A 26,521-nucleotide genomic window follows, 5' to 3' on the forward strand; every position below is an offset into this window, starting at 1 on the left:
TTGGAAAGTTCTGTTTTATTTATTTATTTTTATTCCTTTTTTTGGGGGGTGGGAGGGCTGCCATTTGCTTTGTAGAATGCTTCCATCATCTCTGGCTTCCACCCACTAGAGGCCAGTAAAGCCCCCAGCCTCAGTGGTGACAAAAATCTCTCACAGTCTTGCCAAATGTCAAGGCAGAAGACTCAGCCTGATGCTAATATATTTGGATACCTCTCTAACCCTTGCTAATCTCCCTTTAATAAATAAATAAATAAACAAATAAATAGAGCACATCCCTAGTTCACAGTCTACAATGGACAAAGCATTCTTACTGGAATTATATATCTTAATTTTATTTATTTATTTTCTTAGAGTGTGAAAGAGACTCTGACACCAAAGATTCTTTCAGTGTGGAGGGGCTGGGCTCAGATCTGAGTGATGCACATAGCAAAGCAATACACTATCCAAGTGAGCTATTTTGCTTAGATTTCTATAATGTCACCTTCTCATTTGAGCAAATGATAACTGCTTTTCTCCCCCCCTTTTTTTTTCTTCAGTGATAGCGCCTAATTCATGTATAATACCACTGCTCCCAGGTCATTTTTCTTCTTCTTTCTTTCTTTCTTTCTTTCTTTCTTTCTTTCTTTCTTTCTCTCCCTCTCTCTCTTTCTTTCTTTCTTTCTTTCTCTCTCTTTCTTCCTTCCTTTCTTTTTTTTTCTGCCTCCAGGGTTATCTTTGGGGCTCAGTGCCATCACTAAGAATCCTGGAGCCCATTTTTTTCCCATTTTATTGGATAGGACAGAAAGAAATTGAGAAAGGAAAGGGAGATAGAGAGAGAGAGACGGAAAGAGACACCTGTATCCTCCCAGCAGGTGGGGAGCCGGGAGCTCGAACTTAGATCCTTGCGTAGTCCTTGCACTTAGTGCTATGTGTGCTTAACTGGGTGCACCACCATTTGGCCCCCTCAAGTCATTTTTTTTCTATTTTAAATGGGGGGGAGAGGAAGAGGAAGAGAGAGAGAGGGCATAGTGATAGAGAAACAGAATGAGAGAGAGAAAGACTCCACAGTGCCCTTCTACCACCCATGGAGGCCCTTCTGGTGCCATCATATTCCCATGTGCTGTGGAGCTTGACTGTGGGACCTCATGCATGATAAAGCATGCATCTTGCCCAGTGATCTATCTCCCAACACCTTATTTACTTATTTTACGAGAGAGAGGGAGAGAGACTAGAGCACCACTCAGTTTAGACATATGAGATGCTAAGGATTGAACCCAGGGCCTCAAATTTGCATTCCTATATTATATAGCTGAGTTACCTCTATGGCCATCAAAGAATGTTCTTCAAACATATTTTTCTTTTACTTTGCTCTTTATTTACTCTGTAGCTTTGCCTTTGTAGTATGTTACGACTTTTATGTATACTCCCTAGGTTAATTTTCTTCATATGTCATTCCACTTCACTCCTTATCTTGCTTATGATTTTTAAATATATAGTACAGCATTTATTTGTGTTTTATCACCACCTGGATTATTGCTGGGGTTTGGTGCCTGCATGAGGAATCCACCACTCTTGTTGGCAAATTTTCCTCTTTGAAGGACAAAGAAAAATTGGGGGGGGGGTGGAGATAGAGAGGCAGAGTGAAAGCAAGAGAGACACCCGCAGAACTGCTTCACCATTTGTGAAGCTTTCCTCCTGCAGGTGAAGACCAAAGGCTTGAACCAGGCTATTTGCACATGGTAACTTGTACATTCTGCTGAATCTGTCACTGCCCAGCCCCCTTCACAGTCATTATTTTTAGAGGAACACAAAAGCATTTTAAAGAGTTTGTTTCATTAGTACTCCACGCAGGTGAAAAGTTCCTATATCAAAAAAATTGGACTGACCCAGGAAATAGCTCAACTGGTAGAGCATCAGATTTATATGTTTGAAGTTCCCAGTTCAATCCCCAGCAGCAAATATAACAAAGTGGTAGTCTGACTTCTCTCTCTCTGCCTCGTGTGAAACATTTATATATGTATGCATGTATGTGTATATACACACATATGTATATATATAATTTCTTTTAATTTTTATTTATAAAAAGGAAACACTGACAAAACCATAGGATAAGAGTGGTACAACTCCACACAATTTCTACCACCAGAACTCTGTATCCCATCCCCTCCCCTGATAGCTTTTCTATTCTTTAACCCTCTGGGAGTATGGACCCAGGGTCATTATGAGATGCAGAAGGTGGAAAATATGGCTTCTGTAATTGCTTCCCCACTGAACATGGGCATTGGAAGATGGATCCATACTCCCAGCTTGTCTCTCTCTTTCCCTAGTGGGACTGGGAAGTGAGGCTCCAGGACACATTGGTGGGGTTGTCTGCCCAGGGAAGTCCAGTTAGCATCATGGTATCATCTAGAACCTGGTAGCTGAAAAAAGACTTAAAATATAAAGCCAAACAAATTGTTGACTAATCATGAACCTAAAGGCTGGAATACTTAAAAAATATATTTATTTATTTATTCCCTTTTGTTGCCCTTGTTGTTTTATTGTTGTTGTTGTTTTTGTCATCATTGTTGGATAGGACAGAGAGAAATAAATAGAGGAGGGGAAGACAGAGAGGGGGAGAGAAAGACAGACACCTGCAGACCTGCTTCACCTCTTGTGAAGCGACTCCCCTGCAGGTGGGGATCCTTACACTGGTCCTTGTACTTTGCGCCACCTGTGCTTAACCCTCTGTACTACCGCCCGACTCCCAAGGCTGGAATATTGCAGATGAAGATTTGGGGTCTCCATTCTGAAGATAGCTAGTAGGCCTATTTTAGTTATATTCCAAAGGGCCCATGAGTATACTAGTTTTTTCCTGAGCCTGACATCTGATAGACAGGTAGACCTAAGTTATTGTCTGGGGAGATGATGTCGTGGCTGGAAAAAGGACTAGAAAGCTGGACCAGGGAAGAGAATAGCTCCCAAATATGGGAAAGGTGTATAAATATTGTTAACTGTAAACCCTATTGATTTGATCTGGGGCCCATATTCAGCTTAGGAGCCTATGTAACCTCTGCATCCCTGTAGGTCTGAGCTTGCATTCTATGGTTATGAGTAGGAATGTTCCAAGCTGCCCCAATTTTAAGATTCATCTTCCTCAGGTGTAGCATAGAGTATGTTGTCCAGCCTCCCTTCAGAGGATGGAACATTCTCTACCCTTGTTGATCCACATAGAGGCCAGGGTCCTATGGGGGCCCACAAATGGATCCATTATGTTGTTCCTGATGGAGATGATCAGTGACAATGGAGAGAGGGATCTATTAGAGGTCTAGGCCCATCATGTCTGTGTGGGAATCTCAGGACTCCCTGACGAGGGTCCCAGCTGATGGGATGGCTTGATAGTGACTAAAGAGTCATCATTAAAGTCTCTTGCCCTTATTCAGCTTTTGTAGTCATAACTTTGATAAGGTTAGCTTTGGAGTGACTGAGGGAAGTGTAATAGGAAGTAGGTAAGGAGGGTATAATATATCTATATTTTTTAATGGAGGGGGCCAAGTGGTAGCACACTGGGTTAAGCACACACAGAACAAAGCGCAAGGACACCCTGCTAAAGAATCCTGGTTCACCTGGTGCAAAGCGCAAGGACCAGCAGAAGGATCCCGGTTTGAGCCCCCAGCTCTCCACCTGCAGGGGAGTCACTTCACAGATGGTGGAGCAGGTCTGCAAGTGTCTATCTTTCTCTCCCCCTCTCTGTCTCCCCTCCTCTCTTGATTTCTCTTTATCATGTCAAACAACGACATTAACAACAGCAATAATAACCATAACAAGGCTAAAACAACAAGGGCAACAAAAGGGGGGAAAATAGCCTCCAGGAGCAGTGGATTCATGGTGCAGTCACTGAGCCCCAGCAATAACCCTGGAGGCAAAAACAAAGAATCCTGGTTCAAGTCCCAGGCTCAGTTGCTTTACACGTGGTGGAGCAGGTCTGCAGGTGTCTCTTTTTCTCTCCCTCTTTCTGTCTCCCCCCCCCCCCAATTTTCTCTCTGTCCTATCTAAAACAATGGGGAAAAATGGCCACCAGGAGCTGTGGATTCGTAATGCCTCACATTACGAATGTGACTGAGCCTCAGTGATAATCCTGGAGGCAAAAATAAAATAAAATTAAATTAAATTAAAAAGTAATTGGAGATGTGGACATAAAGGAATTCTGTTTGATACACTGTTGGTAAGAATGAGAGCTGGTGCAGGCCTATAGAAAATATTATGAAGAATCCTTAAAAAAAACATGAATGGGGTGTCAGGCAATAGCGCAATGGGTTAAGCACACGTGGTGCGAAGCGCAAGGGCCGGCATAAGGATCCCAGTTCAAGCCCTTGGCTCCCCATCTGCAGGGGAATCACTTCACAGGTGGTGAAGCAGGTCTGCAGGTATCTATCTTTCTCTTCCCCTCCTCTCTTGATTTTTCTCAGTCCTATCCAACAACGATGACATCATCATCAACAACAATAATAACTACAACAACAATAATAAAAAAGGGCAACAAAAAGGGAAAATAATTTTTTTTTAAAAATTAAGAGAAAAAGACATGAAAGGAAATACCATATGATCCAACAATACCACTCTTAGGCATATATCCAAAGGACATAAAAACATTAATTCAAAAGAATGTATGCAGGGCCATGCAGTGGTGCACCTAGCTGAGTGCACATGTTACAATGCACAAGCATCTAGATTCAAGCCCGGGTCTCCTACCTGCAAGAGGAAAGCTTCAGGAATGGTAAAGCAAGGCTGCAGGTGTCTCTCTCTTCCTGTCTATCTTCCCTTCCCTCTGCATTTCTTTTTGTCTCTATCCAATAAATAAAATAACAAAAAGATTTTTAAAAATGTATGCACCCACCCTTATGTTCATAGTTCCATTTTGCACAACAGTTAAGGCTGGAAGGAGCCTAAATGACCATAAACAGATGACTGGAGAAAGAAGTTATGGGACAGGGGGCTGGGCAGTGGCACTTCTGGTTATGTGCATACATTACTGTGCAAAGGAACCCTGCTTGTGCCTCCTGCTCTCCACCTGCAGGGGGAACACTTCATAAGTGATGAAGTAAGTCTGCAGGTATCTATCTTTTTTCCTCTCTACCTCCCCCTTCATTCAATTTCTCTCTGTTCTATCAATAAAATAGAAAGAAAAAGAAGAAGAAGAAAAAGAAAAATGGCCACTGAGAGCACTGGATTCTTAGTCCAGGCACGAAGCCCCAGTGATAACACTGGTGGCAATTAAAAAAAAGGGGGGGGGAAAGAAGTTATGGGATATATATTTAATGGAATGGAATACTACTCTGCAATTAAAAACTATTGTATTATGTCATTTGGGACAACATGGATGGAACCAGGGGTGATTATGCTAAGTGAAATAAGTAAAGATAGAAAAGAAAATTACTGAAGCGGTTTCACTCATATATGGATATCATATGGATAACTAAAATAAATGAATTGCAAAGAACTTGTAACTAAACTGATTCTTAGACTATAAAAACTAAGGTGGTTATCAGAGAGAACCAGGAGGGCAAAAGGAAGATAAGTAGGGGGTTCCATTTGGTGTGGTGGCATAGGAAACTTGGTGGTGGGTCTGGTGAGGTGTGTGTGTGTGTGTGTGTGTGTGTGTGTGTATAAGTCCACTCCTTAATAAAGAAAGAAAAGAATCTATTCTATTTTACAAGTGTACGGATACAGGAATTCAGAGCAGCACCTACACATATAAGAGAGAGAGAGAGAGAGGGAGAGAGAGAGAGAGAGAGAGAGACCAGAGCACTACTCTAATATATGTGGTGGGTGCTGGGGCTGGAACCCGGAGCCTCATACATACACATTCTGTACTCTGCTGCTGAGCCACCTCCTTAGCTGCACAACTATTTTTCTCATAGTGAGAGTGTTATAAAGTTTTCCTCACAAGTAAATTTAAGTCAGAGGATGAATGACTACATATCTCTTGATCTCTGTAGATAGGGTCTAAATAGTGTTGTGTCAGACACCTGGTTCTCAGGAAATGCTGAGAAAGGCCTCGCCCTGTGTTTATGTTACTGTTGTCTGTAGTACTGGGAAGGTTTCATGTTTGTTTCACCTAAGACAATTCTTGAGCTTGGGAGATGCCCTAGGGATCTGGTGTGGGTACCACGCCTCCCAGATATGCTGATGCTGATATCCATATATCCAGCTACTGTCAGGGGTATACTGCCTGCTATAGGCATTTGGCTTGTGGAAACAGGAATAGGTCTTGATAAAAATTATTCGAGGGTGCAGGGAGTGGATCCTACCAGGTAGAGCATGTCTAGAAGGTATCCCATCTTTCTCTGAGATGGGGGCTCTTGAAAACAAGTTAGCCAGTCCTAGAGCCTCACAGAGAGGTGAGCTGTGGGTGGCAAGCACAGTGTATCATTTATATCAGACATCTTGGCCAAGCTGTTGATTTGCTACCACCTCTGCTTGCCTCATGGGAAAAGGCTTTATTAGAAAGCAAGGTGAATAGGAATATCACACTTGGCAGCAAAGCCTTGATGGATCTTGGCATTAAGCACTTGTGGCTGCCAACATCAGAAAAAGTGAAAAGCAGACATCACCTGCCTCCAGTTGATAGAACCTAGAATCAGACGAGATCGGGCGTGTTCAGGGTGGTATGGCCATAGACTGGAACCCATAATCAAAGCTAGAACTTGAGTGTGTAATCCAACTACCAAGACAGAACAGAGGAACTTGATGGATTGCACCATGAAACTATAATACAATCAACAAACCTAGACTGGAGACACACCACATAGCAAACACCCTGGCTTCTTTGAGAGGTAAATTATAAGAGATAAGGAGTGGGAGGGAAAATCCTAAAGATTAAGAGATTTAAGAGATATATAAGATTTCTTATTTTGTGCTTAACTTATTTGCTATCTACCCCCATAAAATTTCTTATTTTTAAAAAAATTTAACTTGTTTTTAAAATTTAAAAGGACTTGTTTATTAATGATAGAGAGGAGAGAGAGTACATCACTCTGGCACATGCAATGCCAGGGATTAAACTCAGAACCTCATGCCTGCAAGTCCAGTTATTATTCCAACTCCTGGGTCAGAGATCTATTTATTTTTATGAGAGAGAGAGTAATAAAAGACCAGAGCATTAATTAGATCACCTCTGGCATATTTAGTATCAGGGATGGAACTTAGAATCTCCACTAATTTTGTACTCTACTCTTGAACCTCTCTGTCTCAAGATGCCTGAAATTTAAAGGGTGGGGGAGGTAGCATAATGGTTATACAAAGAGGCTTTCATACCTGAGGCTCCAAAGTCCCAGGTTCAGTCCCCTGCTCCACCATATGCCAGAGCTGAGCAATGCTCTGGTGACTTTCTCTCTCTCTCTCTCTCCCTAATATCTCTCTCTCTCAAAAAAAATCTGAGATTTAAAAACTGAATAAGCTAAAAACTAAATCACAATATCCAGGGACACACACTTGATTAATAAAACTAGGAAGATCCCCCAACAGGCAATTGCTCTAACAGTCAAGGTGTTAGCTATGTTTTGGGGAGCTGTGGTAGAATGTGGCCGATGGAGAGCCTCCTGGAGTATCTCACTGGGTTCTATTTCTTGTCTGGGTGCTTGTGACAAGGTATGCTTGTCATAATTCACTAAACCATTCCTTTGCTTTCTGTTACCTATATCTGTGTTTTGTTTTAAAGTAAAACACTTTTTAAAAGCAAAGCATAGTAGACTATATGTAATATTTATAACATAAAGAGATGAACCACGAAAAATGCCTCAATTTTTAAATTTAAATAATACAAGAATAAACCTAGAATGTTTATCTGTCCCTAAAAATAAGATAAAAATATAAATACATTTTTTATTATACAACCCTTTGGGAATATATCCTAAGATAAAAAGAACTACAAAGAAATCTTTTAAAATGAATTTTCTTATTTATTTATCTATTTATTTAGGATAGAGACAAATTGAAAGGGGGAGAGGAAAATGGAGGGAAAAAGAGACACCTTTAGTACTGCTTCAATGCTTGTGAAGCTTCCCCATACAGGTGGGCGTCAGGGGCTTGAACCAGGGTCTTTGTGTACTGTAACATGCACACTTTACTAGGTGTGCCACCTCCTGACCCCAGAAATCTTAAACTGTGTAAGTTATCTTATTGGTAGATTGTAGTATTGGTGCTACTATTTTGATACTAGTTATATGCAAAATATGTCTTACATATTACACATATACATAAATCAATTATTTTATGTGTAATCAGGAAGTAAAATTTTCAGAGTTGCAAACAACAAGTTTAAGACATTTAAACTCTTTTTAAAAAGACTGGTTTATTTATGAGGGAGAGGGGGACCAGAGTGGGGGAGAACCAGAGCATGACTCTTGTATATGCAATATCAGGGATTAAACCTAGGACCTCATGCTTGAGAGTCCAAAACTTTATCCACTGCACCATTTCCCAGGTCACAAAAGATTAAAAAAATTATAATCCTGTGGATAAAGCTTTGGTAGATAGATAGGTAGATAGATAGATAGATAGATAGATAGATAGATAGATAGACAGACAGATAGATAGATAGACCTGTAGTCCTGCTTCACTTACTGTGAAGCTTCCCCACTATGGGTGGGGACTGGGGGGTTGAGCCCCGGTCCATGCACATTGTAACATGTGCACTCAAACAGGTGCACCACCACCTGGCCCCAATAACTAAATAATTTTTAAAAAATGATTTTATTGTTGTAGTAGTTGTTATTGTTGTTGTTATTGATGTTGTCATTGTTAGATAGGACAGCGAGAAATGGAGAGAGGAGGTAAAGACAGAGGGGGAGAGAAAGACACCTTCAGACTTGCTTCACTGCCAGTGGGGAGGGGGCTCCTAAGGGGATCCTTACGCTGGTCCTTGCACTTCGCACCACATGCACTTAATACGCTGCGCTACCGCCCGACTCACAGCTAAATAATTTTTTAAAAATCTTACAGTCTGAACAATTTATGAATTGATGCTTTATTTTTCTATTTCTCAAAAATATGAATCCCCTAGATCTTTCTGCTTGTAAAGGTCTATAAATGCTTGCAATTCAGAAGTAATGAGCATCCCCAATATTCAGGCTGTGGTGTTTCATCTTGCTTTTTATTAATAGTGGGTTACAGGGGGCTGGGCAGTGGCACACCTGTTCAAGTGCACATCTTACAATAGTGGGTTACAAGATTCTAAGATTACAGGGTATAGTTCCGCACTACATCCACTTCAAAAATCCTGTGTCCCCACCCTCCCACCTTCCAGTGATAACCATCATAGTTCTCACAAGTTCTTTTTTTTTTTTCCCTCCAGGGTTATTACTGGGAATTGGTGCCAGCACTATGAATCCACTGCTCCTGGAGGCCATTTTTTCCATTTTATTAGATAAGATAGAAAGAAATTGAGAGAGGAAGGGGAGACAGAGAGAGAGAGAGAGACAGAGAGATACCTGAAGACCTGCTTCACCACTTGTGAAGTGACCCCCTGGCAGTTGGGGAGCCGGGGCTTGAACCGGAATCCTTGTGGGGTCCTTGCAGTTTAGTACTATGTATGCTTAACCCTGTGCGTCACCGCCCAGCCCCTTCACAAGTTCTTAGAAGCAATTTATTTGCTTGCTTGTTTTTTGCGAGTTTATGTTTTAGTTCTCTAGATTCCACGTATGTCTGAAACCACTGGTAGTTATCTTTCATCTCTTTACTTATATCACTGAGCATAGTCACCTCCAGTTCCATCCACTTTGTCCCAAAGGACACAAAATGATTTTTTAATTGCAGAGTATTATTTCATGGAGTAAAAAAAATCCCACAATTTACTTATTCAGTGATCTGTTGATGGCTGTTTAGGCTGCTTCCACCTTTTGGCTATTGGGGATAATGCAGTTATGACTATAGGAATGCATATGTCCCTTCAAGTGTCTGAGTGTCCTTTGAATAAACATCAAGCTGTGGGGGAGATAGATAGCATAATGGTTATGCAAAGAAGCTCTCATGCCTGAGGCTCTGAAGTTCCAGGTTCAATTCCCATAAGCCAGAGCTAATCAGTGCTTTGGTTCTTCTTCTAGCGTTTGCCCTTCTTCCGTAGCCAGTCAACAGCGTCAGGTTGAGCCTGATGTAAAGTTTTGAGACCTCCTTTGAATCTGGAGAGGTGGCAGTCCTTGACTATGTGGGTCATAGTCTGTCTGTAGCCGCAGGGGCAGTTCGGGTTGTCTCTGGCTCCCCAGCGATGGAACATAGCGGCGCACCGGCCGTGGCCTGTTCGATAGCGATTGAGGAGGGCCCAATCATAACGTGCTAGGTCAAAGCCGGGTTGACGCTTGCAGGGGTCTGTGATGAGGTGTTTGTTCTTTACCTCAGCTGACTGCCAACTCTGTTTCCAAGAGTCTGGAACAGAGAAGTTCAGTGTAGGCGTAGGGGACCATATTGGGTGATGAGACGTCAAGCGTTGGACAGGGTGGGCGAAGATATCCGCGTATATTGGCAGGTCCGGTCGAGCGTAGACGTGGGAAATGAACTTAGATGATGCCGCATCCCGACGAATATCTGGTGGGGCGATGTTGCTAAGAACTGGCAGCCATGGAACCGGGGTGGAACGGATGGTTCCAGAAATTATCCTCATGGAAGAATATAATTTGGAATCGACCAAGTGGACATGGGGGCTATGGAACCATACTGGGGCACAATATTCTGCAGTGGAATAGCATAATGCCAGAGATGATGATCGTAGTGTGGAAGCGCTCGCGCCCCATGAGGAGCTGGCCAGTCTTGCAATGATGTTATTCCTCGCACCCACCTTTGCTGCAGTTTTTATGAGATGTTCGTGAAATGACAGAGTGCGATTGAGAGTAATGCCAAGATAGACTGGCTGGGCTTCATGCCGGATTCTCGTATTGCCAAGCTGCACATTAAGCTCACGCGAGGCCGAGGCATGGTGTAGATGGAAAACAGATGATACCGTTTTTGCAGTGCTAGGGATTAGTCGCCATTTTTTACAGTGCTTTGGTAAAAACAAACAAAAAAAACTGGTCTTGAATGTTATTTAGAAGGAGTGGGGGGAGTAGCCAGAGCATTACATGTGGTGACAGCAATGTAACTGGGAGACTTAAGAAAGCAAATCCTACACTCTGCCAGCCAAGCTATTTCATTGGCTTCTGAGTGTCTGTCACCTGCCCCCCCCCACATGGCTTAGCTTTGGTTTATTGTGGTGTGACGGATTGAACCTGGGATACTGGCACCTTAGGATGAGAGTCTCTTTGTATAACCATTATAGTATCTACACCTACCTACTAAGTGTTCTTTTAATTAATTAATTAAATAAGTAAAATTTGATTTACAACAGTATCTAACTTTCTCTTTCAAAAGATTTATTTTAGGGGCCTGGGAGGTAGTACAGTGGATGAAATGTTGGACTCTGGAGCATGAAATCCTGAGTTTGAGCCCTGGCATGGAATGTGTCAGAATGATGCTCTGGTTCTCCTCTTACCCTCTCCTCTGTTGAGAGACAGGAGGTACCTGGAGGGTACTGCCCAGAAAATGGGAGTGGTAACAGGTGTGGCTTGGAAAGGTGGAAACAGGGCTTGGGTGTTAAAAGTCAGACCTGTGCACTTCTTGCTCTCTTTTCTTTTCAGATCATCATGTAAGTAGTAATCAGCTTTCCTCTTTCTCTCTCTCTCTCCTCTTTCTCCCTCTGTCTTTCTTATGTTCTAACGTGAATATTCTCAATTTTCCCGAATAAAATTTAAAATTCCTGAAAATCATGATTTCTCCTCAATCTTTGTTGAGATGATGTGTGACAAACTTTTTAAATGTTGGGGAAACAACGTTGGCCCCCTTAACCCAAAACACCTCCTTTACTCTCCTCTCCTCTATCTCATTTAATAAGTAAGTAAAAAATTACTTATTTATAGAGAGTGAGAGAGGTGTCTGAGCATCACTCTGGCATATATGATGCTAGGGATCAAATCAGGGTCAACAGTTATGCAAGTTACTTATTCTATTGACTAAGCATTTCCTTGGCCTCAAAAAAGTAGCCAATTTTGAGTCTGAGGTACAAAATATACAAGGTGAAGCTGGAACCTTCAATCATACCTGAGAACAAGGAACTTACAGAAAACTATTGGAGTCATGTCATTTGAATGGGAACATACTAGAAGAAACTTCCAATAGCCAGATGACAAAATAATTTGAGTGCCAAGACAAATAGCAGTTTGGAAAATAGGTTGATACTTATCATTAAATCTTTTGCCTAAAAGAAATAAAGACATGTATGAAAATGCATGTAGCTTTACTCATATTTGCAAAAATCTGGAACTCAAATGTCTGCCAGCTAATGGACAGATAAGCACATTATGGTACAGTGGAATGCTACTCAACAGTAAAAGAACACATTACTGTTACAGTCAGCAGCACAGATGAATCCCCAGCACATTTGTTAAGTGACAGGAAAGAGAGGGCAGGGGACAAAGGATAGTTCATCTGGTAGAACATGAACCTTACCAAATGTTCAAGCCCCTAGCACCACATGGAAACACAACTGAGGGCATCAGGGGAGCTTCATGGGTGATGGGTTGGTACTGTGGTATCTCTCATTCTCTGTCTGTCTCTCTTGTCTCGAAGTAAAAAGAATAGAAATAAGTCTGGTATTTCATATATTCAAAGCCTTGGGTTCATTCTTTCATGCTGTAAACAACAATGATGAAAATAACAAGAGCCTGAAAGGAGACAGGGAAGAAATGGCATCAGAATTTATTATTCCATGTATATAATATTCTGGGGGAAAAGTAAAACTCGGGAGTCAGGTGGTTGCTCAGTGGGTTAAGTACACGCAGCGCAAAGCCCAAGGATTGGCGTAAGGATGCGGGCTCTAGCCCTGGCTCCCCACCTGTAGGGGAGTCACTTCACAAGTGGTGAAGTAGGTCTGCAAGTGTCTTTCTCTCTTCCTCTCTGTCTTCCTCTCCTCTTTCCATTTCTCATTGTCCTATATAACAATGACATCAATAACAATAACAACTACAACAATAAAAAACAAGTGCAACAAAAGGGAAGATAAATAAATATAAAAAATATTTAAAAATAAGTAAAGCTGGAGGTCCAGCGGTAGCGCAGCGGGTTAAGCGCACGTGGCTCAAAGTGCAAAGACCCACATAAGGATCCCGGTTCAAGTCCCCATCTCCCCACCTGCAGGGGAGTCGCTTCAAAGGCGGTGAAGCAGGTCTGCGGGTGTCTGTCTTTCTCTCCCCCTCTCTGTCTTCCCCTCCTCTCTCCATTTTTCTCTGTCCTATCCAACAACAATAATAATAATAATCATCATCAATAATAATAATAATCATCATCATCAACAACAATAATAACTACAACAATAAAACAAGAGCAACAAAAAGGAATAAATAAATACTTTTAAAAAATTTTAAAAACTGCAAAAAGCACAGAATGAAGACAGTGCATAGTAATGGCATAAAGATAGATGTATAAATCAATGGATTAGAATTGAGAGTCTAGAAATCTATATCTGTCTATGTATCTATGGTCAATAGATTATTTGTGAGGATGAAAGAGTGCCTACCTATGCTGTGTGCATAAGGCTCTGGGCTCAGAACTCAGCATCACATGAAAGAAAGAAGAGGTAGTGCAGAGTGCAGTGGTTAGAGTGTCTGACTAGCCAGCATGAGGACTTAAGTTCAATTTCTGTCATCGCTAGAGTGGTATTCTGGTGTTCATGTCCTCTCTCATTAATAAATAAATTGAGGGGCCAGGGTGTGGTGCATCCACTACAGCGTGCAAAGACCCTGATTCAAGCCCCTGGTCCCCACCTGCAGGAGGAAAGCTTCACAAATAGTGAAGCAGGGCTGTTGGTGTCTCTCTGTCTCTCTCCCCCGCACCCCCTTTTGCCTCCAGGGTTATTGCTCGGCTCGGTGCCAGCACTATGAATCCACTGTTTCTGGAGGCTATTTTTCCCATTTTGTTGCCCTTGTTGTGATTGTTATTGTTGTTATAGCTGTTGTTGGATAGAACAGAGAGAAATTGAGAGAGGAAGGGAAGACAGAGGAGAGAAAGACAGACACCTGCAGACCTGCTTCACTGCTTGTAAAGAGACTCCTGCTGCAGGTGGGGAGTTGGGGGCTTGAACCGGGATCCTTGCACCGCTGGTCCTTGTGCTTTGTGCCATGTGCGCTTAACCTGCTGCGTTACTGCCCAACCCCTCTTTTCTATCTCCCCCTCCTCTCTTAATTTTTGGATCTCAATTTTTTTCTATCCAATAAATAAATAAAGGTAATAAAAATAAAATTAAATAATAAAATTGAAAAAGAAAGCAACAAAGCCAAAAGCAAATGGAACCCTTTAAATGGAGAAGCAGTGCTTTTCTACTCCCCCCCACCCCCGAAAAAAATAGTAGTTATTGGACTGGGGAGCTGGCTCAGTGATGAACACATGAGTGAGATCCTGGGCTTGATTTCTGGAATAGCATCAAAAACATAAAGGTACTTGAGAGCAACTCGGTCTCAGTGTGACATGGACTCAGAACAGTATGAAGCAGCAGTAGGGGGAGAATGAAAGAGTGTACCCGAGAGATAAAACAAACAGCTCCTAAAGAACACACATCTGGAACTGAGGAGTAAGAGGCATGGTTACAAGATTCTGGAAGTGACCTCTGTGACTCTGAGGACGAGATCAAGAAAGCATATGCACCATCCAGATTGCCCTGTGGAGCCCAAGTGAAAATTAAGAGGAGGAGGAAGCAGAAGAGGGAATGGGGGGGGGGGGGGCGCAGAGGAAAAGTTCAAGGAAGTCAGAGAAGTCTGTACTATCTTCTCTAATGCCCAGAAAAAGGACTAGCTCTTGACAGCGAACAGCATCTGGATGGAGAAGGCATAGGACTATAAGTTATTATGATGCCGACAGTATCCTCACAAGACATTATTCTTCAGTGTTGCTGGGGTGGAGTGGGGGGAGCTAGGGGCTTCACATTTGAAACATCTGGTCCAAGGGATTTCTTTTCCAGTTTAGCCAATGAAAGGGAACCATGCAGAACCCAAAAAACACAAACTGGCTCAATGTAACCTTGAACATGTCTACAGTTCACCCCCTCCTGCCTGTTTGTCTCTGTGTAGTTTTAATTTGATTTTCTCAGTTGCTCTGTGTATGAATGGAACAGAGAGAAGGAAGTCAGCACTAAAGACCTGAGGAGGGAGGCAGCATATAAAGTTCTGTTTTACTATTTAATTTCACTTAAAAATAAGAAAAATATCAGAGAATAAAACACCTTAACCCTAGGAAGAAAGAAAAAAAGAAGGGAAGGAAGAAAGAAAGAAGGAAGGATAAAGGAAGGAAAGGAAAGACAAGAAATGACAAGACAAGAAAAGGAAAAGAAAAGAAAAGAAAAGAAAAACAGCAACCTGGAAGTGGCACAGCGGATAAAGTGTTGTCTTCTCAAGCAGAGATACTGAATTTGATCCCTGGAGGTGCATGTTGCAGAAAGATGTCTGTCTCTCTTTCTCTCCTCCTCCTGTCTCTATCATTAATAAGTAAAATCTAGAAAGAAAGAAAGAAAGAGAAAGAAAGAAAGAAAGAAAGAAAAGGAAGGAAGGAAGGAACGAAGGAACGAAGAAAATGGAATGAAGGGGCCCCAGGAGAAGGCTTGGTGGCAGGGAGGGCACCACATGAGAGCAAGAACGAGAAAATGAATAAAACTCCATAGATGGTGGAATGGTGCTTTGGGTTATCTTTCTCTCTCTCATTCTCTCATGAAAAAAGACAGTAGGGCTGGGGAGATTTACACAATAAATTTTCATGCCTGAGGCTCCAAGGTCCCAGGTTCAATGCCTAGCATTACCATAAACAAGAGCTGAGCAGTGGTTTGGTAAAATAAGTAAACAAAATAAAATACAATAAAAAGGACTCAATTACTGATAGATGCTATGTCTTAGTCTGTTGGGGTTGCTATACCAAAATACCATGGACTAGGTGACTCAAACAACAGAAATTTATTTCTCATAATTCTGTAGACTAGAAACCCAAGATCAGGGTGGTTTCTGGGTAGGACTTGCCCCATGGGTCACAGTCATTCCACCTTTTCCTTGTATCTTCAAATGACCTCTTCTGGGAGTCAGGCAGTAGCGCAGAGGGTTAAGCACACGTGGCACAAAGCGCAAGGACTGGCATAAGGATCCCGGTTTAAACCCCCAGCTTGCTTCATAGGCAGTGAAGCAGGTCTGCAGGTGTCTATCTTTTTCTCCCCCTCTCTATCTTCCCCTCCTCTCTCCATTACTCTCTGTCCTATCCAACAGTAATAATAACTATAACAATTAAAAAAAAAACAAGGGCAACAGAAGGGAATAAATAAATATATTTTTAAAAAATAACCGCTTCTTTGTGGGAATACAGAAAGCAAGCTCTCTGGTATCATTGAGGGCCCTATCCTTAGGACCTTATCTAGTGTCTCAGTTTTATTAAACTGTGTAACAACAACCCTTAAATTTAGTGGTTTGAAGTTGGGCAGTAGCATACCAGATTAAGCACAAGGACCGACTCAAGGATCCTGGTTTGAGCCCCCAGTTCCCCACCTGCTTCACAGGCAGTGAAGCAGGTTTGCAGGTATTTATCTTTCCCCATCTCTGTTCCCCTCCTTTCTCAATTTCTTTCTGTTCTTTCCAACAACAACAAAAACAACAATGGAAAAAAAGATGGCTTCCAGGAGCAGTGGATTCATAGTGCAAGCACCAAGCAATAGTGAAGAAAAAAAAATAGTGGTTTAACATAAACAAATATCAATTATTTCTTGACATTCTGAGGGATTCTAGGCAAATTTGATGGTCCGTGGCCCCAGCTGCACACTCACACACACACACATTATTCCTGTCCTTTGCAATGTCAGCTACTTCCATAAGCCCAGGATCCGACACATGCATGATATGGCCTCCTAGATTCAATTCTCTATTTCTTTTTTTAAGAATCTGGGGAGTGGAGAGAGGAAGAAACAGACTTGTGAGAGAAGACACACCATAATACTGCCCCATTACCCAACGTGCTTCTATGCGATGCTAGGACTCAATCCACAGCTTCATGTATGGTAAGGCATATACTCTACTCATTGGGCCATTTCCTAGTCCCTAGGGGAAAAAAAATCTTAAAAAAAGGGGGGGGGGGAGATGGGTTGGGGGAGAGACAGCATAATGGTTATACAAATGAATTTCATGTTTGAAGCTCTGAGTTCTGGGCTTCAATCCTTGGCACCACCATAAGCCAGAGCTAAGCAGTGTACTAATATTAAAATAAATAAATAAATAAATAAATAAGGTGTTTGGATGGTGAAAAAGCTCAACTGGTGGAGCATCAGACTTGTATGCTATCCCTGGCGACGTGTGTATCAGAGTAGTACTTTGTCTTCTCTCTGGGTCTTAAGTGAAATACACACAGAGTATGTTCTGTTATATGCAATAAATAAAGTAAATCTTTTTTTTAAATTTTCATTTATTATTTTTTCCCTTTTGTTGCCCTTGTTGTTTATCATTGTTGTTGTTATTGTTGTTGTTGTTATTGTTGTTGTTGTTGGATAGGACAGAGAGAAATCGAGAAAGGGGGAAGACAAGGGTGGGGAGAGAAAAATAAACACCTGCAGACCTGCTTCACCATCTATGAAGTGAACCCCCTGCAGGTGGGGAGTCGGGCTCGAACTGGGATTCTTATGCCGGTCCTTGTGAGTAAATTTTTTTTTTTTTTTAAAAAGTAGAAGTCAGTGGCCCGGGAGGAGGTGTTATGGTGGATAAAGTATTGGACATACCAGGGCCTTAATTAAGAGGTAGTTTGCCATTCGCTCTAGTTCTTGAGCATGGCCCCTGTCAGGGAACCAGCCCTGGCTGACAGCTGTTGGTGGGTTGACACCCACTGAGGCCAACCCAGACCGGCCAGCAACCAGCTGACCCACAAGCATGACTAAGTCAGGTGGGATTAGCCGAGCCCCACCAACCATGAGATTCATCAGAAAGAAGAAATGACTGTGGTTTCCAGCAGCTATGTTGGAGATTATCTGTTGTGCAATTGAGAGAAGTGGGCACTTGGGCTGGTCACTTATTCATAAAGCTGCAACTTCTGGGGGCCATGAGGTGTGGTGCACAGGGTGAAGCGCACATAGTGAAAAGCGCAAGGACTGGTGTAAGGATCCTGGTTTGAGCCTCAGCTCCCCACCTGCAGTGTGTGTGTGTGGGGGGGGAGGGGCTCACTTCAGAAGCAGTGAAGCAGGGCTGCAAATGTCTATCTTTCTCTCCTCTCTGTCTTCTCCATCTCTCTCAATTTCTCGCTGTCCTATCCAACAACAACAAAAATGGAAAAAATGACCGCCAGGAGCAGTGGATTTGTGGTGCAGGCACCGAGCCCCAGCGATAACCCTGGAGGCAAAAGCAAAAACACACCAAACTGCAGCTCGTCATGTTGGGCCAGGGGCCTGGGCTACAGATTCAGCTGTAAATGTCTGTTGAAGTTTCAGGGTTCCCTCCCTGGGTGGAAGGGGTCTTGGTTCTCAGGCAGGGAAGTGGGTAGCCAGAGCAGGCATTTTGGGGGAAGAAGAGCCCAGGGAACAGGCACTCAATGCCCAACCCATATAGAAATGCTTTTTATAATATATTTGTATTTACTTATTTTCATATTAAACCCAGGGCCTTTATGTAAGTCATGTGTTCTACCATGTCAGAGCACCACTCTGATACATGCAATGTCAGGACTCAAACTGGGAATCTCAGGCATGTGAGTCCTGTGTTTACCAATTGAGTTATCCCCGCAGCTGTTTTTTATACATATAAAAAAACACCTGAATTAAATAATCAAATTGTTCAATGTAGCATTGTTTTAAAAATCAGCAGGTCAGGGACCAGGAGATAACTCACCTGGTAGAACAAATTCTTTACCATGTACAAGGACATAGGTTCGAATCCCCAGGCACCACATGTGGACACCATGTCTGACAAGTGCTATAGTGTTTCTCCTTCTCAGTGACTCTTTCTTCTTTTCTATCTCAGAGTCTGCTTTCTTAGTCAAGGCTTTCTCTACTGGATGATTTAGATCTCTTAGGTGATTACTCTCAGATCTCATTTTCCCTGAGGCTTTGGATCTTATTGTTGTGATCACAGGGGCTTCATTACTCTGAGATGACTTTTTTCAGACAGAAAGAAAAGAGAGAGATAGAAGGAGAGCGACCACAGCACCAAAAGCTTCCTGCATTGCAGCAGGGGCCAGGCTCAAAGCTGGGTCTGTGCAGGACAAAGCACGTGCATGATCTAGGTGTGCTATCTTGCCTGTCTGCACCCAGCAACCTCCAGCTATAAGGTACCTCTGGTATATGTTTGGGGTTGGATGCCCTCATGGAGAATACCCCCTAGTAATATCATGTTTCCCTCAGGACACCAGCCTGTAGTCATTTTCTCCGGCTTGGGGAGTTGGAGATAGGACAGGGTAAAGGAATGGACCAGAAATGAGACACACACCAAATGTCAGAGCTGGCTCTGCTGTCAGACAGCTTAGCCCTTCAGAACCTCAGTTTCTCAATACAAGATCAATGGTCTAGGTCACAGAATTCAGGAAGAATTAGATGAGATGACTGTGGGAAGCTGGTTCCCCACCTATGTGTGGGTGTCGCCTTATGAGGGTGTCCACCACAGGCTGATATTTGCATTTCTATATCACATCTTTCAAGCTGTATCTTAAAAGGTTAAACAAGTGTCTTAACCTTTCTGGGATTCTCTTTTTTCACTTATAACATGGGATTTTATGGCCCCACAACGCTACTGTGAAGATTCAATGAATATAAAGGTTTTACCTCTGGTCCTGGGACGGAGTAAGCCCTCAGGAAGAGCTCTCCCATTATTATCAGAGGGTGATCAAATGAACAATAAAAATTCTAGATCCTCTGTCAACTTGGAATTTCAGATAAACAATGCATATATATATATATATATATATATATATTAGTACTGTATGTCCCATGTAACATACTTAGGCTAAAAAATTATTCATGACATAACTAGACTTGGAAATGTGTCACTCACTTGAGATTCAAATATTCAATATTTTGTCTGGGACTAAGTCTCAAGGTGAGTGGAGGAGGAACCTCCCTGCAGCCTGAGACACTTGGGTGCTTCTCCTTCAGCCTCACCTCCAGGAAGCTCCCCTGATTTACCCCACATGGCCTATTCATCCCTGCTTTTGTTCAGCTGCAGCCTATGTCATCGTAACTCGCTCCTGGGTCAGTGCTGCCATTGGATGCTCTGAAACCATGTCTCAAGTGTGAGAGCGGGCCCCGCGTCACCAGGGCAGGGCCCCACGCCTCCAGCCCTTCGTGGGCGTCCAGCCGGGTGGGGAGTGCAGTGTGCACAGTGGGCTCCCAGTGTCTGCCTGTGGCGGATGACTGAGTGGCAGCGCTGTTGCTCTTACATAATCAGTTTCTCTCCTCCTTTCTCTTCCCAGAGCCAGACTTCACACTGAGCAGCTGCAGACGGAAAAATCAGAGAAAGCACCAGCCAGCCCCAGATTCCGAGGGGCCTGCTGGGGACTCTCTCCTGCCTGGGAAGGAAGAGTGCCAGGCCACCGGCTTAGGCCAGGTCCTGTCTGCCATGGGATTCGCAGCTGCCGCCCCCTGGCTGCCCTCTGCACAGCCAGGCAGATAGATAAGGGGCGCTGCCCCCCCCCCACACACCTGCTGCCCCCTGCCGGGCTGCTCCCTTGCGGCCAGCCCTTCCTCACTTTGGGCGCCTCTGCTGACCTGAGGCCATGTAGGCCCAATAGGGGTCTCTGTGGACAGACACGCCTCTGCCTGCTGGGGACACCGCCTCTGCTGTCTGGGGGACCCAGTGCATCACCATGCTCTGGGGACTGGCCAGGCTGTACTGTGAGTACTGGGGGTCCATCTCTGGGAGATGCTGGCTCAGCTAGAGCTGGCCGTAACCATGGAAACCAGGGCATTCTTGTCACAGCCCATGAGAAGTTGAGATGTTGTGCTGAGGCACCCCAGGGACCGCCACCACCACCACCCTGTCACAGCTGAGCCGACTCAGACAGGTGGTGTGCGAGCCTCAGGCTGGGTGAGCTGGGCCAATGGGTGCCCCCCCCCACCCCAAGATGGACAGGCACAGGAATAGTGAGGTTTTCAGGTTTCTCTGGGTGTGGCTGGCTGGGTTGGGGGCACATGAATGTATCTGGACTGTTAGAAGTCCAGCAGGTGTCTGCAAGAAGCAGTCTGTTCCTCTGTCCCTCTGTCCCTCTGTCCCTCCCTCCCTCCCTCCATCCTAGAACAAAATGAAAAGACAGGATGAGGACAGCACTGCTGGTGAAATGAAAAAGGAGGTGAAATGAGAACTGAGAAAAATAAAAAGGCATCTATCGAGCCTTCTAGGTGGGTGGGAGGTCAGACCCTTCAGGCTCCCAGATTGAACTGAATGGATTCTGGCTGATTACGTTGCCCGCTGGAGAATCACTGCCATGGTGACAAGGATCCTAGTGTTCTCTCTCTCCCCCCAGCACCCACTACATTGGGAGCTGAGAACATGGTCCCGGGTTTGCACCTGCAAGGGATTCATAAAAGAGCTGTGTCTACCCCCACCTTATGTGGGGGTACTTGCTGTACAGGGCCAGGGCATTCTGAACAGGTGGGAGGCCCCAGGCCCCAGTGTTCTGGGAGCTTCCAGGAGTAGGGAAATAGCCTTAATATGGCTTTTGAGGTGGGCAGTGCTCTCACAGGTGGATGTGTCCAGGGCAAATGTTTGGCAGCAGTTGGACAATGAAAAGCCTGGCCCAAAAGCTGGTCTGGGCACAGGGTCCCCTGAAAGCTAGGTTCAGTGTGTCTATTTCTTGAGGAGACAGGGAGCTCCAAGAGTCTGTGGATTGGGTGTTGCTCTGCTCTGGGAAGATCAATCTGGCCCAAACTGGCAGGAGCTGTGCAGCAGCCTTCTGGGTGGGAGGTGAGGAGCCAGATCCGGAAGTGAGCATGCAGAGGAGGGGAGAGGCGAGTCAGCTCATAGAGGCAGGGCTTAGCAACATTTGCTTGGGGATGGGGTGAGGGAGAAGGTTGTAGAGTGATGGTTTTTCCTAAGAAATTGCTACAAATTGGGCTGGAAGCAGCAATTATTACAGCTATGGAGGCCAGGCTGAAATAATGGTGGGCAGGGCCACTCCCTCTCTAGGTCCCCAGGGAGGGTCCTTCTTGCTTTCTCCAGTTTCTGGGGACTTCTGGCTTCCTTGACTACTGGCTGTATTCGCATTTCCTCCATGTCTCTAAGCCCTGAGCAGCACTTGCTTTTCTCTCCTAATAGGACACTGATCCTTGCATGTAGGACCAATAACTTAATTATATCTGCAGAGATCTTATTCCAAATACAATTGAATCAGAGATTCTGGGTGAACATGAATGAAGGGGGGGCATGTTGTGATTTAACCTCCTTTTCAGGCTTAAATCTGGTCTCTGGGGGGAGGGGTTGGTGGACAAGTCCCATTTGCTATGGCACAAAAGGTATTTCTCTTTCTTCATTCCTCTCTTACAAATGTGGAGCAAGAGAGAAGAGCAAGTTTGATTATGTATTGGTCTTCCCTGGGGCTTCACTGTTCTAGGTTTACTTTGTCAAGTAGAAAGAGAGAGAAACGGACAGAGGGAGAGAAGGAAGGAGGGAAAGACACCATACCACTGAACTTCCTCTAGTGTATTAGGTGCTGAGCTGGAACTTGTGTTGTGCATATAACAAAGCAAGCACACTACCTAGGTGAGCTATTTTGCTGCCCAGAGTGACAGGGTGAGGAAAATGCACTGGGTGGGAGGCTCCTAGGCTGAAGAGGGGTGTGAGGATAAGCCCTGCTATCTGCATTGGGTCCCCTACTTCTCTGTGGTGGGGCAGCATAGAAAAAACTCAAAACAAGAAGCGATGGTTGGGCTGCAGTCTTAGAGGAGTTCTGAGTGTGCAGGAGGGCAGGTAATCTATGGCCACGCCTTTCCCATGTGGGCCAGGCTGGGAGGCATGGAGGCTCCATCAGTCCCTGCCCGGATCCATGTGGACCATAGTGTCAGACTTGGAAGGCCTACCGCCTGGGACAAGGACATAAATGAGGGTGGCTTAGGTAGAGGGGTGGGTGGGAGTCAGTGGTGAGTACAATGTGGGAAATAAGACTCAGTGTTTACAGAGGTACTGATTTTTTTTTTTTTAGTGTAGTATCTGGGAATGAATCCAAGCCCTTACACATGCAAGATGCCCCTGTGTGACCTCCCAGACCAATTTTCTTACTCCATTCTTTACTTCTGAGGAAAAGAGAGAAGAGAGGGTGACACACACACACACAGCGAGAGCGAAAGAGAGCGAGAGCGAAAGAGAGCGAGAGCAAAAGAGAAAGAGAGAGAGAGAAAGAGAGAGAGAGAGGCAAAGAGAGGCAGAGAGAGAGAGAGAGAGAGAGAAACAGAGAGGAGAGACATCAGGGCACCATGATGTATTCCCATGTGGTGCCAGCTTCAATCCCAAGACCTTGCTCATGGAACTGCATGTGCAATACCAAGATAGTGAGTCTTGCTGTCCCACAAAAGGGAGCACCATAGGCAAGCACCATAGGGAGCACTAGGAGAGCTCCAAGGGTGGTGGAGTGATGATGCCCCTCTTCCTCTACCCCTAAAACAAAGAATGAAAAATTGGGCCCAGGATAGCTATACAGTAGTATTGCATGTACCTGAGACCCTGGGTTCATTCACATCTATAGTGTTGAAAAAGAAAGTTCCTAAGTGCCAGTGAGGTATGTGGGGAAGTCTGGTTGTGGTACACCCAGCAGAGCACACACATTACCTTGCTCAGAGACCTAGATTCAAGCCCCCAACCCTCACCTGCACGGGGGAAGCTTGAGTGGTAAAGCCATGCTGCAAGCATCTCTCTTTCTCTCTCCATCTGTATCCCCCCTTCTATCTGATTTTATCTCTGTCTCTATCCAAAAAAGAACGAGGGCAGAAAGTCAAGGGGGGGAAAAGGCCACTGGGGGCTGTGGATTTGCTGTGTAGGTACCAAATCCCAGTGATAACCCTGGTGACAATAAACAAACAAATAAACAAATATTGTTTATTTACTACAGCAGCCGCACTTATTGACTAATGTAAACTGTCTTGCAAAAATGTCAGGAACATAAAATATCCCACAGAGACTTGGTATGCTTCTTTCTTTCTCTCTCTCCCCCTCCCCAGGGCTTCATACCTGCATGGTTCCACCACTCTGGGCAGATTATTTTTCTTTCTTTTTTCTATGGAGAAAAACAGAGAGAGGCACAGAGAGGGGAGAAACCCCAGCACTACTTCACCACTCATTGAGTCTTCCCCTTTGCCCAATGCTCCTATATGCTGGCCAGGGGTTCGAACTCAGGCCCTCTGGCAGGGTAATAATATGTGCACTCTATTGGGTGACCTATCTTCTGGTCCCTTTTTCATTACATTTTCTATACACACATAAATGTGTAAATCAAAAGCAAGTCATGTTGTATCTCCAGATAAGGAGTGCTGAGTCATACTTACAAAAAACTTACTAAACACACTACAAATGTTTTCTATCATTTAAGGATAGCATCATTTTTTTTTTGACAACCAGACTTTTTCAGAATTTGTTACTATTATTGGACATATAGAGTCTCTGTATATTTTTTTAAATTATAAAGTAATATTATAATGGAGTTCCTTGTCTACAACCATTTATTTCTCTTATTTTTGTTTTCCTTCATACCTATTCCTAGAAATTAGTCTAATGAGCTAAAAGGGTGTGGTTATCTTTTAGCCTTAGTGGTTTGAAGGGTATGGACATTATTGGGCTCATTAATTACATAAATTGCCAGAATGCTTTCTAGGATAAGAGCAGCTGCCTCAGCACTAAGTGCAAAATAAGACAGAGCTGGCAAGATAGCTCACAGGATAGTGCACTGTTGTTTTTTTACCATGCATATAAGCCAGCTTTGAGTCCTTGGACTGCCTCAGAGGAAGCTTCGGTGCTATGGTGTCTTTTCTTCTCTATATCTGAAAAATCTGGCCAGAATGATGAAGCCCCAGTGATGACAAAAATAAAGAAAATTAATCAAGCCAGCCAAAAAACAAAACAACAGTCAAACAGACGACAACAACAATATAAAAAGCCCCTGTTTTCCACTCTGATAGGTGGAAACATTTGGAAACATACGGAAACATTGCCATATTTTTGAGGGGGAAGGGCCGGGACTTAAATCCAGGGTCTTATAAGGCAAAGCATGTGCTCTACTACTGAAGTGCATTTCGGGCTCCTATTTTACCGCGAGTGTATTTATTCCTGAGGTTCATTTTTTGGACATATTTCTTGTTTGTCTCTATTATCTTCCTGTTCTGAAGGACAGCCCGTCTTCTTACTAATATAGTTGTAAATTCCTGTTTTTTGTAAGTCTGTTCAGTCACAGGAAACTTCTTAGGCTGTTTATAAAGCTATGGCGCCCTCCAGTGGCGAAATATGGTAAAACTTGAAGGCAGACCCTCATTCCTGGATTGGGGAAATAAGACTTAAATTTAGCATCCAATTACAGTTATTCATAGATTTGGAATGAGAATCTACCTTTCTTGAATCCCCGCATGGAAAACTGTTTCACGAGGCTTTAAAACTCCACCAGCCTTTATACAAGGAGCTGAAGGTAGCTGTGGAAATTGACAGACCGGCCAGCTCATGCTTGTGGGCCTGGCTGCTCTGAATCCAAGGCCCCAGGTCTACACTGTGGGTGGTGGGCACGCTTCCTATGGCTCCGCCCAGCCTTTCCCATCAGGACTAGTAATTGGAATCTATAGGAGATTCCTGCGGGCAGGCAGCTCACAAGCTCTTGTTGGGTCCCCCCAACCCCCTCCCCCAGATCTCTGGACCCTCCTGGGCATGGCTTTGGGGCACAAGGGCTTGGAGGTGTGGCCCCTGACCCAGAGTGAGGAGTGCGAGGTCACCGGCTTTCTGCGGGAGAAGCTGCAGTACAAGAATCGCCTTCAGTACATGGTAACTATGCTGCAGCTTGCGCCCCTCTTCCTAAGCACTGGTGTCCCAGAAGTTTGGACAGTCGGGGTCCCTCTTTGGACCTATGTCAGTCCTGAGCCAACCACAGCTTGTTTCTCCACCACATTCCCACACTTACACTGTCACATTCCCACATCTCATACCTACCCACAGGGAGTCGGGCAGCTGCACAGCGGATTAAGCGCAGGTGGCCCCTGGCTCCCCATCTGCAGAGGAGTCACTTCACAAGCGGTGAAGCAGCTCTGTAGGTGTCTATCTTTCTCTCCCTGTCTCTGTCTTCCCCTCCTCTTTCCATTCCTTTCTGTCTTATCCAACAAAGACTACATCAATAACAACAATAGTAACTGCAAAAATAAAACAAGGGCAACAAAAGGGGATAAATAAATATTAAAAATATAAAAAATAAAAAGTTACATACCTACCCCCACACACACACACCAGGCGCGCACACACACTCATTGTGCTTAGTCTGAACCTTATCATTCTTTTCCTCTCCATCCACTTCCGGGAGTCTCCCC

The 26,521-nt window shown here is 44.0% G+C and overlaps 1 protein-coding gene across 5 annotated transcripts in view; it reads left to right on the top strand.

The window, feature by feature from the left end:
- The window catches only part of IL34 (interleukin 34), a 91,119-nt gene that overhangs the window by 59,196 nt on the left and 5,402 nt on the right, over positions 1-26,521 (top strand). For 4 of the 5 annotated variants that reach the window (XM_060185205.1, XM_060185203.1, XM_007526684.3 and 1 more), the window contains exons 2-4: positions 16,944-17,062; positions 20,449-20,869; positions 25,852-25,985. In XM_060185205.1, coding sequence (XP_060041188.1) covers positions 20,842-20,869; positions 25,852-25,985 — 162 coding nt within the window. In that variant the 5' untranslated portion in view covers positions 16,944-17,062; positions 20,449-20,841. The remainder of the gene's footprint in view (positions 1-16,943; positions 17,063-20,448; positions 20,870-25,851; positions 25,986-26,521) is intronic. The other variant, XM_060185204.1, reaches the window with a different exon arrangement.

This window comes from Erinaceus europaeus, chromosome 2, assembly GCF_950295315.1.
Source record: "Erinaceus europaeus chromosome 2, mEriEur2.1, whole genome shotgun sequence".
Lineage (NCBI taxonomy): Eukaryota > Metazoa > Chordata > Mammalia > Eulipotyphla > Erinaceidae > Erinaceus > Erinaceus europaeus.